The sequence below is a fragment of the Enhydra lutris genome, unplaced genomic scaffold (assembly GCF_002288905.1).
Source record: "Enhydra lutris kenyoni isolate GAN:26980312 unplaced genomic scaffold, ASM228890v2 scaffoldscaffold96, whole genome shotgun sequence".
In the NCBI taxonomy this organism is placed as follows: Eukaryota; Metazoa; Chordata; class Mammalia; order Carnivora; family Mustelidae; genus Enhydra; species Enhydra lutris.
Window position 1 is genome coordinate 967,177 of NW_019154180.1, and position 13,880 is coordinate 981,056.

The 13,880-nt window shown below is 48.8% G+C and overlaps 1 protein-coding gene across 3 annotated transcripts; it reads left to right on the top strand.

Annotated features, from left to right (window-relative positions):
* Positions 1–277: 277 nt before the first annotated feature.
* On the top strand, positions 278–7,232 carry LOC111139139 (high mobility group box 3). Of its 3 annotated transcripts, none has more exons than XM_022491290.1 (5): positions 278–352; positions 2,643–2,797; positions 3,023–3,162; positions 3,648–3,822; positions 4,265–7,232. In XM_022491290.1, the coding sequence occupies exons 2-5, from the start codon at positions 2,648–2,650 to the stop codon at positions 4,403–4,405; spliced, it is 606 nt and encodes a 201-aa protein (XP_022346998.1). In that variant the 5' UTR covers positions 278–352; positions 2,643–2,647; the 3' UTR covers positions 4,406–7,232. The 3 variants fall into 3 exon arrangements, with proteins under 3 accessions (XP_022346998.1, XP_022347000.1, XP_022346999.1); XM_022491292.1 differs by having other exon boundaries at positions 2,647–2,797; XM_022491291.1 differs by lacking the exon at positions 278–352 and adding an exon at positions 509–560.
* The last annotated feature ends 6,648 nt before the right edge of the window (positions 7,233–13,880 follow it).

A 13,880-nucleotide genomic window follows, 5' to 3' on the forward strand; every position in this document is an offset into this window, starting at 1 on the left:
CGGGAATGGCGGGGCCACCTCTCCAAAGTCCTTTAAGATCCTAGCTCGGTTCGGGGAGGGGGTGGGGGTGTGTGGGAAAGCGAGAATATTATTATCCCTCTGTTTTGCCTCGGCAGCCAGCACCGGCGGGTTGTTCTGTTTGAATGAATGATCCCAGCGGTCGCGCCCAATAGGCGCCCGCGCCTGTTTAATATGCATGAGGCCCGCGGCCAATGGCCGGGCGAGGAGGCTGTTTTAAACGGCGGAGCCCGCTGGCCAATCAGGCGGCTCTCGTGGAGGCAGCTAGCGCGAGGTTGGGGAGCGCTGAGCCGCGCGTCGTGCCCTGCGCTGCCCAGACTAGCGAACAATACAGGTACGTTTCGCACCGCCCGCTCCCGCCGCCGCCGTCGCCGCCACCGCCGCCGCCGCCGCCGCCGCCGCCGCAGCTCCCGCATAACTTTCCGGCCCGCGCCGCCGAGAGCGCGCCCCGCTGCCGCCTCCCCCTGCCTGTCGTCCCTGCGCCCTTCCCGCCCCTTCTCCTTTCCTCTTGCTAGGTGGCCGGGAAGGAAGAAGCAATTCAGGTGTTGCAACTTTTCAATGCTTCATCCTCAGCTCCCCGCAGTCGGGGCTGAGCCCCCTTCGGGGAGCCGCCCTCGGCCGCCGCCCTGCCCCCGCCCCCCTAGGGCAGCCGCCGAGGGGCCGAGGCCCCCAGAGGCCAGATGTTGGGGTAGCTGCGGCGGCGGCGGCGGTGGCGGCGGCGGCGCGAGCCCAGGGGCGGCTGCGGGCTGCGGGCTCCGGCGGCGCGCGTCCCGGCGTGGGGCGGCGGCGGCACTGGGAAGGGGGCCGGGTGCTTCCCGGCCCGGGACGGACTCTGCGAGGGGCGGGCGGCCGGTGCCCGCTGGGGGCTGCGGCGCGGGCAAACTTCGCTCCCGGGCTCGACCCGGCGCCGCGCGGGCCCGCGGGCTGCACTGCTGCTTCTGCATTAACATGGCCGTCGCGGGAGCGCCCGGCGGCCCGCGGGGGGGGGAGGGGGTTGCGCGGGCCGGCCGCCCCCCGCTCGTCTCCTGCCCACCGGCCGCCGCCGCCGCCGCCGCGACCGCTGCTACCATAGCTCGTGCGGTGCCGGGCTCCCGGCGAGGGCAGGACCGGCGGGCGGGGCGCCCGGGCGGGCTCCGGCCTCGGCCCCGGCGCCCGCGGCCCGGGACTGGCGGCGTGGAGGGCCGGGGGCGCCGCCGCGGGCCCCGGCGCGGCCGAGCGTCATGGCTGCACGGGCGCCTTTGTTATCCCGAGGAGTGCGCCCCGCGCCGGCGGGCGGGGGGGGGTCCGGCCCGCGGCCCCCGCCGCCCCGCGCCCCCGGGCGGCCCGGGCGGGGCGGGGCGGGGCGGGGTGGGGGCCAGCGCGGGCGGCGGCGGCGGCGGTGGCGGGGCCCGGACCGCTTTGTTCGCCGCCGCCGCCCGCGCCGGCGGCGCGCGGATCAGCCATTTTAGCGAGCGGGGCTCGGAGGCTCGGCGGGCGCCACCGTCGCCGCTGCCGCTGCCGGCCGGGCTCCGCTCCCTCGGCGCGCCACTGCCACCGCCGCCCCCGGCCCCGCGCGCCCCCCGAGGGTGGCAGCGGGGGATTTCAGGGGCAGTTTCTTTCATCAGGAAGCTTTTGACAAAATGGAAGGTGAATTATGGGTGTCTGGGTGACCCAGCACGGGGCCCGGCCCGGCTGCCCGCTGCCAGCCCCGGGCTCCCCTGCGCCCCGTCCCGCCCCACCCGCGCAGCTACTGCGGGGCCCTAACGCAGCCCCTCAGTCGGCCCCTGCGAAGGGGAGCGCTTTAGTTTTACATGATGACCTTGGGTGTGGGAAAAGGAAAAGATGGCGGGAAGCTGGGGGGGTGGGACAGGGACGATGACACGCCACAGCTGCATTTTTATTTGGAAACTTTGGAGAAAGTATTCCTGGCTGGACATGCGTTCCGCTTTACAGATGAGCAAGACTAGCCTTTTTGGCATCCCCTCCCCCTTCAGATAATGACAAAGTGACAGATTCGAACTCATAGTACAGGGATAGCTGCTCACTTGCCAGATCACCTTTCTCGCAAAAGCCATTTTTAGAAGCCGGGATGCATCAACAATAGTGAAATTTGAAATGTTGCCTATTTGCAGTTCTCCTGCTTTGATCTTGTATTTAGCAGCAGTGACAGGATTTTTGAGTCTGTAACGGAGCAGTTAAACAGTTGACAGCTAGCCTTAAGTCATGGGTCTCAAGCTTCTGTCATCCGCCTGCACCCCTACAAATGTGTCCTCCCTGCGCCCTTTCCACTCTGTGGTTGTACTTTCCAAAACGTAGTAGCTCTGAATCGGAATGTAGCGCTGAGCCACCCCAGTTGGGTCGGTTCCATTTGGAGAACTTGATCGCTCTCACTCTCCGAGAAGTAACTAGCAAACCAGCGCGCTTCATGCTGGTCAAAAGTTAAATGACAAGCAACAGTGAAGCTGATTTCCTCCCTACTCTGTCTTCGACTGCCAGTGGCATCAGGCATGGCGTTGGGGGGGGGGGGGTGCTGCTTCCGAACGGTGACCTTAATTTGGATGTTGTCCTGCCTTTGGTGTATCTTGAAGGTCTGTTCTAGTCATTGTATTTGTTTTTCTTTGTCTCTCTCCCTTCATCCATCACAGTCAGGATGGCTAAAGGTGATCCCAAGAAACCAAAGGGCAAGATGTCTGCTTATGCCTTCTTTGTGCAGACATGCAGAGAGGAACACAAGAAGAAAAACCCAGAAGTCCCTGTCAATTTTGCAGAATTTTCCAAGAAGTGCTCTGAGAGGTGGAAGGTACTTTTCTTTCGTGTCCTTCAAGCCAGCCTTGCTTGGAGTTCACACATGGGGCTCCTCACCTTCTGAGTAGCCCCAGGTGGCTCTTCTCTCGCTCCTGGGGTCCTCTTGCCTGCCTTTAGAATTGTGTGTGTGCTTTTATTTTTTTTTTCCTTTTTAAAGCTGGACAAGGGTTTAAGTCCTGCTCACTGCACTGAGGAACCTAACAGGTCCTGTTCTTTGCAGACTATGTCTGGGAAGGAGAAATCTAAATTCGATGAAATGGCAAAGGCAGACAAAGTGCGCTACGACCGGGAAATGAAGGATTATGGACCAGCTAAGGGAGGCAAGAAGAAGAAGGACCCTAATGCTCCCAAAAGGCCACCGTAAGTGACTGTAGGGTTCAGGGTAACAGTTAAGAGCTTTCCTTCTACTCGAAGGGTTTTTAAGAGTACATGTTGCCTAAAGGTGTTAAGATAACCCTGCCACGCCTTCTGTACTTGGAGCTTTAAGGTGCTGTGCCAGGGAAGTGCGATGTTAAGGCTGAGGTAACTGGTGAGCCGTGTGCTTGCAGCAATTGCTTGCGGCCTTTCCCTTGGGAGGGACACACCAGAGTTCTGGCTGTCAGGGTCCTTAGGTATGTTTTCTCCTGCTTCTCCAGTAACTGAGAGACTGAGAAAATACAATGTATTTCTGGAGCATCTTAAACTTTCTAGAACCTACAACTTTGTAACATTGTGTACAGTATCATACATTTCTCCACTTACAGAGCGGTCCTAGTGGTAGGAAGTAAGTAGGTGAGGAACAGGGGATTTTGGCTTAAGCTCATAGTTTAGGCTCGCCTCTAATTTATACAGTTCTCTCCCCGAAGGTCTGGATTCTTCCTGTTCTGTTCAGAATTCCGCCCCAAGATCAAATCTACAAACCCTGGTATCTCTATTGGCGATGTGGCAAAGAAGCTGGGCGAGATGTGGAATAACTTAAGTGACGGTGAGAAGCAACCTTACAACAATAAGGCAGCGAAGCTGAAGGAGAAGTACGAGAAGGTGAGACGGGCCCAGGTGTGCCCAGGCTACCCCAGGCTACACCCTGGGTATGGGCTGGGGGTGTGCTGCTTTGCTGAGTTGAGGAGTGAGCCTAGCGTGCCAGGGCCCATCTTCCAGCAAGGTCGGCCGCAACTGCTGCTGTTCAGGCTTCTCTGTAGAATTTTGTCTTTGGGACAATCGCAGGCAGGCTTAAAAAGTTTGCTAACGTGTGAGATGCCCTGGGCAGAGCGTTTGATAGTCCCGTTAAACACCCCTTAACCTTGAAATTCCAGCGGCCAAGAACCAGATTTGTGTGTATCTGGAAACAAATACTTCAAATAGCAGCCCCGTCTTACTCAGTTGTTTTCAGTTCTGAGGTGGGGACAGCATGTTTCTAGCCTTTGCTAAAACAGCTGCAGGAGAGCTTGTCTGTTCATTCGGAATGTGTCCCCATTCCTTCCAGGATGTCGCCGACTATAAGTCTAAAGGAAAGTTTGATGGCGCGAAGGGTCCCGCCAAAGTTGCCCGGAAAAAGGTGGAAGAGGAAGATGAAGAAGACGAGGAGGAGGAAGAGGAGGAGGAGGAGGAGGAGGAGGATGAATAAAAGAAACTGTTGATCTGTCTCCTTGTGAATACCTTAGAGTAGGGAGCGCCGTCATTGACATTGACGCCCCTCTTATTGGAGGCGTGTCTGTTGCCCTCGTTAGGTTTAATCACACGATTGGGTCATGGTCATATTGTAGTTTCTCAAAGTGCTCTAGAAATTGTCAGTGGTTTACATGAAGTGGCCATGGGTGTCCAGAGCACCCTGAAACTGTATCAAAGTTGTACATATTTCCAAACATTTTTAAAATGAAAAGGCTCTCGTGTTCTCCTCACTCTGTGCACTTTGCTGTTAGTGTGACAAGGCATTTAAAGATGTTCCTGGCATTTTCTTTTTTTGATTTGTAAGGTGGTGTTAACTATATGGTTATTGGCTAGAAATCCTGAGTTATCAACTGTACATATCTATAGTTTGTAAAAAAGAACAAAACAACCGAGACAAACTCTTGATGCTCCTTGCTTGGCGTTGAGGCTGTGGGGAAGATGCCTTTTGGAGGGGCTGTAGCTCAGGGCGTGCACTGTGAGGCTGGACCTGTGGACACTGCAGTGGGCATCCATTTAGCTTCAGGTTGTCTTGTTTCTGTATATAGTGACCTAGCATTCTGCTGCCATTCGTAGCTGTGGAGAAGGGGGGGTCAGCTGGCATGAGAAGTGTTTGGATCCTTTTTAGTTAAGTGCGGTAGTTTTAAACTGTTTGTTTTTAAACAAACTGTGGAACTCTTCATTGTCAGCAAAGCGAAAGAGCCACTGCATCAATGAAAGTTCAAGAACCTTCTGTACTAAACACGATTTGCAACGTTCTGTTATTTTTTTGTATGTTTAGAATGCTGAAATGTTTTTGAAGTTAAATAAACAGTATTACATTTTTAAAACTGTTCTCTATTATAACAGTCTAAATTTCTGAGTCACAGCAGTCTTAGCTAACAAACAACCCACTCCATTGTATTTGGCGAGTAGCCTCCCTGCACATCTGCTATCTTCTATTAATGTGGCCAGCTTGCTTAGGATACAGCGGAAGAGGCAACTCGAAGGTGCTGCGTGATTTTTGTTTGTGTCTGGGTGGCATTAGGATGGAGTCAACTGCTGAATGGACAAGCCAGGATAACTTGACCCAGGCAAGGAGGTGCAGAGAGGGGGCGGTTAGGATTGAGGCTGACTACTATGTAGGTTTATTTTTTTTTATTTTTACTTTTTGCCTCCTGCAACCACCCGCCCTCCCCACCAATGCCAAGGGGCCAGATTCACTGCTAAACAGCAAAAATGTCTTAAGGGTATGGTATATCAAAACTTCAGGCTTGCATTTTCCCTTTTCGTCGCCTCTGCCCCAGGTACATGTAGCAGAGGTGTCACTGCTTCTGCTCAGCGATGGAGGAGGTGTCTTGAGCTGCTGCTTCTGTCTTCTGAACCCCAGTGAGGGAAAGGGTGGTGGGGTCGAGAACAGTTACCGTTTGCTTTCCTACTGCTTCAAGAAACCAGACACCCCAAGGACCACGACCGGGGTTCCTGTTGTGGCTGCATTTTGGGCCACCTGTACAGCAGGCAGTCTGATGGGGATCGGTTGTCTCTAAGCATTACATGCGTCCTCTGAAAAGTAGTATGGCCTGCCTGCAATTTGAGCTCATCAATTGCAAACATAGGTTGGTGGTTCAATGTTGAACTGGAAGAAGTTTGGTTTGTGTTTCAGTGGTTATTTCATGTTGGTGGATGATGTCCCATTTTGTCCCAATTGGGGAAGGGGGTGATGTGATGGCCACAGCAGCACATGGTGGCATTAAAAATCCTTGCGAGGGGTGATCATCTTATCTGTCGGCAGTAAGGAAGAGCACCGTGTTGTGGGCTGGCGTCCCCACTGCCCGGCATTATACTCTGCCATGTGTGTTTGAGGCTGTGAAGCCCTCAGACATGTTTTAGTTTCCTCACTCAGGAGAATGCAGTTTTTTTTTTGCTTAAAATTCACTATTTGCAAAATTGCATGTCTGCAAGCTTGTGTCCTCCCCACCCTGTCAGGTCCTAGATGGGTATGTCACGGTCATGGTCACTGGCCCAGTCTCTAATCGGTATTCATAGTCATTCCTTTTCACATCAGAACTGTTTGTCCTGTGTTTTTCAAGCTCTTCTACAAAACGACCACTAATTTGAAAACCTTGGTCCTGAGGTTTGCCCAGAGGCACTTGTTCCAGGATTGCCCCTCTGCTTCAGCCATACCCTTGTCACTTTCCTCCAGTTGCTGCCCAGCACGCGATGTGGTAGGCTAAGACTAGGGAACTGGTCAGCCTCATTGAATCCGGAAGAGAAGCTCAACTTGTAGTCCCAAAGGAGAGCGAACTTGCTGAGTGGTGTCTATCTGGTTGTAACACTTCCGTGCCTGCTTTTTTGTGCTAAACCAGTGGGGGAGCCGCTTACGTGATCTTTGACTATGGGGACAGAGTTCTAAAGAAATTCCAGTTAAGGCTGCTTGGCCCCACATTTTCACCCCAGCACAAGACTGCTCCTTTTAATGGAATGATGCTCTGTAGCTTCTCTGGGACGTTACAAGTGGCATGGCGTCACCACCTAAGTCTTCGGCTCAACTTGATTATTGGGCCCGGAATATGTGATCTCGTAATGCCAACCTGTTCCTTTTTTAAAATCAAAAGGACAGTACCTGCTTTCTCTAACCACCTCTCTCCCAACCCTCTCACCCCATTTTTGAATGGTGTTTTATCCTTTGGAAAGAACAAGGCTGTGATGTAGCAATTGTCTGTGTCTCCTGTGTTTCTGTTCTTGTCACAAATGTACTTGGGGCATTGGATGCATTCATTTTCTGTAATAAAGTTTCTTAATCAGTCTTCCCAAAAAGTAATCAGTGGGCTGTCTGTGTTTTGGGTTGATTATAATCAAGGTTCTGGAAGTACAAGCTTTGCTGTAGCCACAGGTCTGAACTGTTTAGTGGAGGGATCCTGTCAAAGGGGGCAAGTGTGAAGGATTCCAAAGCCCCCAGATGAACCCTTCAGCCAGAGGAGTAGTGGGGGAGTCGGCCCCGGAGCCCTATGCCAGGATGCTCACGAGCTGCTTGGCTGAGTGGCGGGGTGCTTGTAATCCGCCAGGCCTGCCAGCCAGGGCCTCCTGAGGCTGGGGGTCAGGGCCTCACTGGCTGACAGAGCCGGGCCCCACAAGGCACTTTAGATGAGAGCTGTGGGGGCCACTTGCTCTTCTTCGGACCCTGGCTTAGTTTCCCGTGGACCCAGGGCTCCTTGGGACGGAATGGCTGGCCCCAGGCTTCTCTTCTTGTTTCAACCAGAGCATCCCCTCACTCTGTTTTTTATCTTGAGCCTCCTCCTGAGATTTTAGCTTAAAAAAGAAATGGGGAGGGGCGCCTGGGTGGCTCAGTGGGTTAAGCCTCTGCCTTGGGCTCAGGTCGTGATCTCAAGGTCTGGGGATCGAGCCCCACTCCCCTCTTTGCCTGCCCCTCTGCCTACTTGTGATCTCTCTCTGTCAAATAAATAAATAAAATCTTAAAAAAAAAGAAACTGGGATACAATATCAATAAACTAAAAAAAAAAGCCCCTACACCAATAGTTACATAAAAAGTATTTGATAAAATCCAACACCCTTTCATGCTTTAAACACACACACACACACACACACACACACACACACACACACACACAACAAACCAAAATACTCAGACAACTGGGAATAGACGGAAACTTGCTCAGCCTGATAAAGAGCACTTAGGAAAACCCACAGCTAATACACTCAGTGGAAGACTGAAAGCTTCCCCCCACCAAGTTCAGGAACAAGACAAGGGATACCCAGTTGTGCCACTGGTATTTATCGTTGTACTAAAAGTTCTAGCTGGGTCAATTGGGCAAGAAAAAAAACAAACACATCCAGACTGAATATGAAGGACTAAAGCTATGTCTTCACAGATGACATGATCTTCTTCTGTTGGTTAATCCTAAGGGATTTCCATATAAAAGAGAAGAAATAGTGAGTAAAATGGCAGGATACAAGGTCAGTATACAAAAATGTGTTGTATTTCTATACATTAGCAATGAACAATTTGAAAACAAAATTCAACAATTCCATTTACAATAGCATCAAAATAAAATAGTAATAATAAGTTTAACAAAAGAAGGACAAAATCTGTATGGAGAAAAATATGACAAATTGTTGAAAGACATTAAAAACCTAAATAAATTGGAAAGCATCCTGTGTTCATGAGTTGGAAGACAAGATTGATCACATAGCAATACTCCCAGAGCTGGTCTATAAATTCATCGTAATTGCAATCAGAATCTCAGCTAGCTTCTTTGTAGAAATTGACAAAATGATTATAAATTTCGTACAGAGACTCAAGGAACCCAGAATAGCCAGAACAATCTCGGGAAAGAAGAACAAAGGTGGAGGATTCAGAATTCTTGATTTCAAAACTTACTACAAAGCTATAGTCATCAACACATTGTGGTATTGGCATAAGCTCATTATCTCTGCCCGGATCTGTTTTTCACCACAACCTGCCATCTGGAACTCTACCCAAGGTGTCTTTACTCACTCTCCATAGTCAGTTCCCAAATCCGGCCAAGTGTACTTCCTAAAATATCCTGGATCTACCCCTCCCCTCATTCATGCTGTCCATTGCAAGTAAATATCTGTCTTCAAATTCTCCTATTAACCTCTTTGTGCTAGGCTAGAACTTGGGTTTTCAGGGTTTTGCTCATCAATATCCCTCCAAGAAAATCTCCAATTCAGACACCATGGTTAGATTTATCTGCTGAGTGTCATCAGAGCTGGAGTTAGAGCCTAGGGACATGCTGTAGCTCAGGTCCTCACTATCTTTTTTTTTTTTCTGGGAAAATATGATAGCTTCCCAAATGATTGTCTTTTTTTCTCTCTTGCCTCTACTCCATCCCCAGACCTAGTATAGCTATAGACACATCGTTGGTGCTCAATATGCATTCACTGAATAAATAAATGGATGAATGAATGAATGAATGAATGAATAGGGACAGATCAGGGGAAAGTTCAACTTGGGTAGAACTTGTAGGCCATCTTTAGAATTCTGAACTTTCCTAAGGTCAAGGCAGGCACTTAAGAATTTTCATCTCTTCGTGTTTCCGGAGTAGTAGATGGTGATATGCTCAGATGTGTTTTGTAGTAAAATTACACTGGCATCTGTGAGAAGAATAGAAGACACCGGAAGGGGCAAGAGTGGAACTAGTGTTAGGGTAAGTCAGCTGCTACAAAGAGCAACCCTCATTTCTCTCTCTCTCTCTCTTTTTTTTTTAGAGGGGGGGAGTATGAGAGTGAGGGAGAGTGGGGAGGGGAGGGGAGGGGCAGAGAGCAACCCTCGATTAACACAATTCTTAATATTATGACTTAACACAATGAAAGGTTTACATCTCACTGGCATTACAGTTCCAATCAGATACTTGGCTGACAGCCTTCCAAACGATGACTCAGGGATCCCGGCTCCTTCCATTCATGGTGCCACCATTTTCAAGCCATGACCTTTATGTCACTGAAGAATAGGCTTTACGATAAGGCCTGGAAGTGGCATTCCATCCTTGTCACCCACATTCCATGGTTTCCAACTGAACTGCAAGGGCAGCTGGGAGATGTAGTCATTCTGTGTGCCCAGGGAGAAAATGAAATGGATTTATGGACACACAGCATGGCTCTGCCATCGGGGAAGATGGGATAGGGGGTGGTTGTGGGAGTCTATCTAGGTGTGATGTGGAAGGCTTGTCCAAAAGTGGTGGTAATGGGGGTAGATAAAAGAGTTGGATTCAGGAGAGATTTAGGATTGCTGGGACTTGCTAGAGGATTGGATATGGGGGGCATGAGGAAAAGGAGGCACTGAGAATGAGTCTATTATTCTCTCACTTGGGACATTGGAAGGGTAGCAGAGTTTTTCAGTAAGACAGAGCCCCTGAAGAGAAGCAGGTTTGAGAGGGAATCACCTCAAGGCTTAGCAGTGTTCAGAAGGGATAACAGGTCTGATCTCACATTTCCCTGCAAGGGAAAGTTTGTAACTTGGAATCACAGACCATTCATGCTGTCAGCCTGTCTTTCCATTTTGGGACTAGTCTGGAATTTGCATTTCTCAGGCTTTTTTTTTTTTTTTTTTTTTTTTATCAGTTTCCCTCCAGGGAATTCTCCAGCAGACACCCTGGTGGGATCTGTCTGCTATAGTATGATCTTACCAGAGTGTCAGAGCTAGAAATTTCCCTGGAGGGAAACTAAATCCCTTGGGCTAGAAGGGGGCTTCCCCCTTTCCACACTCACACTTTGAAATCTGTTTCTAAACTGGGAGCATTTGAGGAAAAGCTCAAAGAACCTTCCTGTTGTTGGCTTCAGGCCACAGTTGGTTTTTTTCAATCCACAGAGGAAATGTGAGATGCACATTTTCCTGGGCTGTGTATTTTGTTCCAGGCCTGTGGTAGGTTTTTGTTTTAAAAGTCTTTTGGAAGCATGTCAGCGGTGATACTGTGGCAATGTTGATTGCAACATTTGACAGTTCTCATTGCAAGATGTGTAGAACATATGATGCTTTTGTCCTCTGTCCAAACCCTCAGTGGTTTACATGAAAAAGGGCTGATATTTTAGCAATGAAACATTAGCAGAAGGCTGAAATATGTCACTTAAAAATATTGGGCTAGCCATGATGTTTTTAATCCTCTTGTGCTGGAACCGCTTTTAACTTCTATATCAAGAAACCCTCTTCTGCGTATATTTAATTTATGAAATAAAAGTAGCTGATCGAGTAGCATAACCCCCCAGGTTTCTACCTAGATTTAGATATTGGAGATCATCATAAGGCTAAGAGGCCACATGGGATTGCAGTGGGAACAGCAGATATCTAGCCCAGTGCCTGGAATACAGGCAGAGCACAAATAGGAATTCCCCTCTGGGGTGCTGCTCAGCCCCCTCCCCGCTCCAGGAACAAGAAGTTCTGGGTTCTAGAGAGGCTAAGTGACTTCTCTTAGGTTACACAGGAAGTCGGCGGTGGACTCAAATGGATGTCTGCTGACTCCAAGCATCTGTGTGATTACCCACCCTGCACGCGGAGAATGCGCCCCAAGTACCAAGAATCCCAGGAGAAGCGGAGGATCTGGAAATCTCGGCCAAGTTAAAGCTGCTGCAGGGTTCAGTAAAGGAGCAATTGAAATCCAGTAAGTGTGTTGGTACAAGTCTGCAGGGGGCTCCTAGGGAGTAAGGAGGAGGAGCAATGTTTGCAGTGCCCAATTAGGGAAGTCTTCCTGGAGGAGGGGATGCTTGAGCTCTTTGAAAAGTAGACCTAGCTAAAGGAGGAGGGATGGGAAGAGGGAATAGCGTGTGCACTCGCGCACGTGTACACACACACACACACACACACACACACACACACGCCCAGAAAAAAGCAGCGCATAGTGTGGACTGGGAAATTGCAAGCAGTTTGTTTGAATGAGAGGTACATTAGTTATGCATTGCTCCACAACAAGTCACCCCAAACTTTAGTGGCTTAAAATATAACAGCATTTATTATCTCACGGTTCTTTGTGTCAGGAATCCAGACCACTTAGCTAGATCATCTAGTGCAAGGTCTTGGCTACAGTAGCAGTCACCTCGAGTCTGGTCTGGAGGAGGAGGGCTTCCGAGATCACTCACATGATTCTAAGTAGTGGTTAGTTTCTTGCCTGTTGGATGCACGCTGCCATCAGTTCGTTGTCACATGGGCTTCTCCATCGGGCAGCTTACAACGTGGAAACTTCATTCATTCAGGCTGAGCAAGCGGGAAGAGCCAAGGAGAGAGTGTGTGTGAGCAACAGGGAGGGTCACAGTTTCTTTGGAACGAAATCTCAGAAGTGAAATCCCATCACCCTGAACACATTAGATTCATTAGAAACAAGTTGCTAGGTCCAGCCCTCATTCAAAGGGAGGAGATGACACAAGGGCATGAATAGTAGGAGGTGCAGATCACTGAGAGCCATTGCCGAGAATTTCAGTCGTATTTAAATTTATAAAAAGGTGCTATTTTATACGCACCTTTTAAGGCTTATTTATTTCACATAAAATCACGTCATAAGGAGTGATGCACATTGTGTTGCTTTAGTGCATTCATTTTAACTGTGTTTCATTGTGTGCATATACATACACACACACACACACACACACACATATGCTATAGATTATTTATGTTCTCCCATGGATGGGTATTTGCATGTCCTGGGGCTGAGAATAGGGGTTTGGGGTAGAAATGGGAATGATCGCTAATGGGTTTTAGGGGAGGGGTAATTAAACTGTTCAAAAATGAGATAGTGCTGATGGTTGCACAACCCTGTATGCTAAAAACCATCAAACTTGCACTTCAAATGGCTGAATTATATGACATGCACATTATATCTCAATGAAGCTGTTACAAAAACTCTATGATGATTAATTTGAAAAGGCGGAGGGGGGGAGATTTGCTAGTAAACTGTAAATTAGCAATATTGGCCAAGAAAAACTAGCAAACTTAGCGACAGAAATAATCACTAACAGATTATAAAGGAAATTAAAATAAAGTCAGGTTGGCTAATAAGCATATGAAAACTACTAGGAGTACCTCCACACATCCACCAGAATGGCTAAAATAAAAAAAGACAACATGGAATGGTGAGGCCATAGAGCAAGGAGGGTTCTCATATGCTGGTAGGTCCGTTGTGAAAAGCTGCTAGGTAGGATTTATTAAAACTAAACATTTGCTAGATTTGAAAGTTGTTAAGAGAGTAGTAGATCCTAAGAGTTCTCACCACAAGGAAAAACGTGTTTCTCCCCATTTTTGGTATCTCTGTGAGATGATGGATGTTAACTAAAGTCACGGTGGTCATCATTTCACAATATACGTAAGTCAAGTCACTATGCTGCACACCTGCAACTTACCCACTGCTGTATGCTGGTTCTATTTAAATAAAACTAGGAAAGATATTAATTGGAAAAACAACCGCAACAACAACAACAAAAGATGAGTCATCGGCATACTCTACAATGCAGTAATTCCCTTCCATTGAAGTACTAGTGAGTTACACTGTTATAAATACACAAGATGTTCATAACGGCACTATTTGTAACAGCCAGAAACTAGAGACAACAGAGGTACTCATCGACAGAAGGAGAAAATCAATGGTGATATATTCATATCGTGGAATATTGTGCAATAACTAAAGGTAATGAGATCTAGGTATACACAATGACATGGGTGAATCTTGCAGACACAAAAACAGTACATATCGAATGATTCCATGTACATGAAATTCAAAACAGGCAAAACTAATGGATAGTAATAGTGGCTATTCCTGGAAATTGGCTACTGACTGAGAAGGGTCAGAAGGAGATCTTGTGGCAGGGGATGGGGGCAAGGAGGGCAGAAACACTCTGTGTCTTGATGTGAATGGTGGATATATGGGTGCATAGGTATATAAAAATGTATCTAGCTGTACAATTAAGATTATAAGGCTTTATACACTTTACTG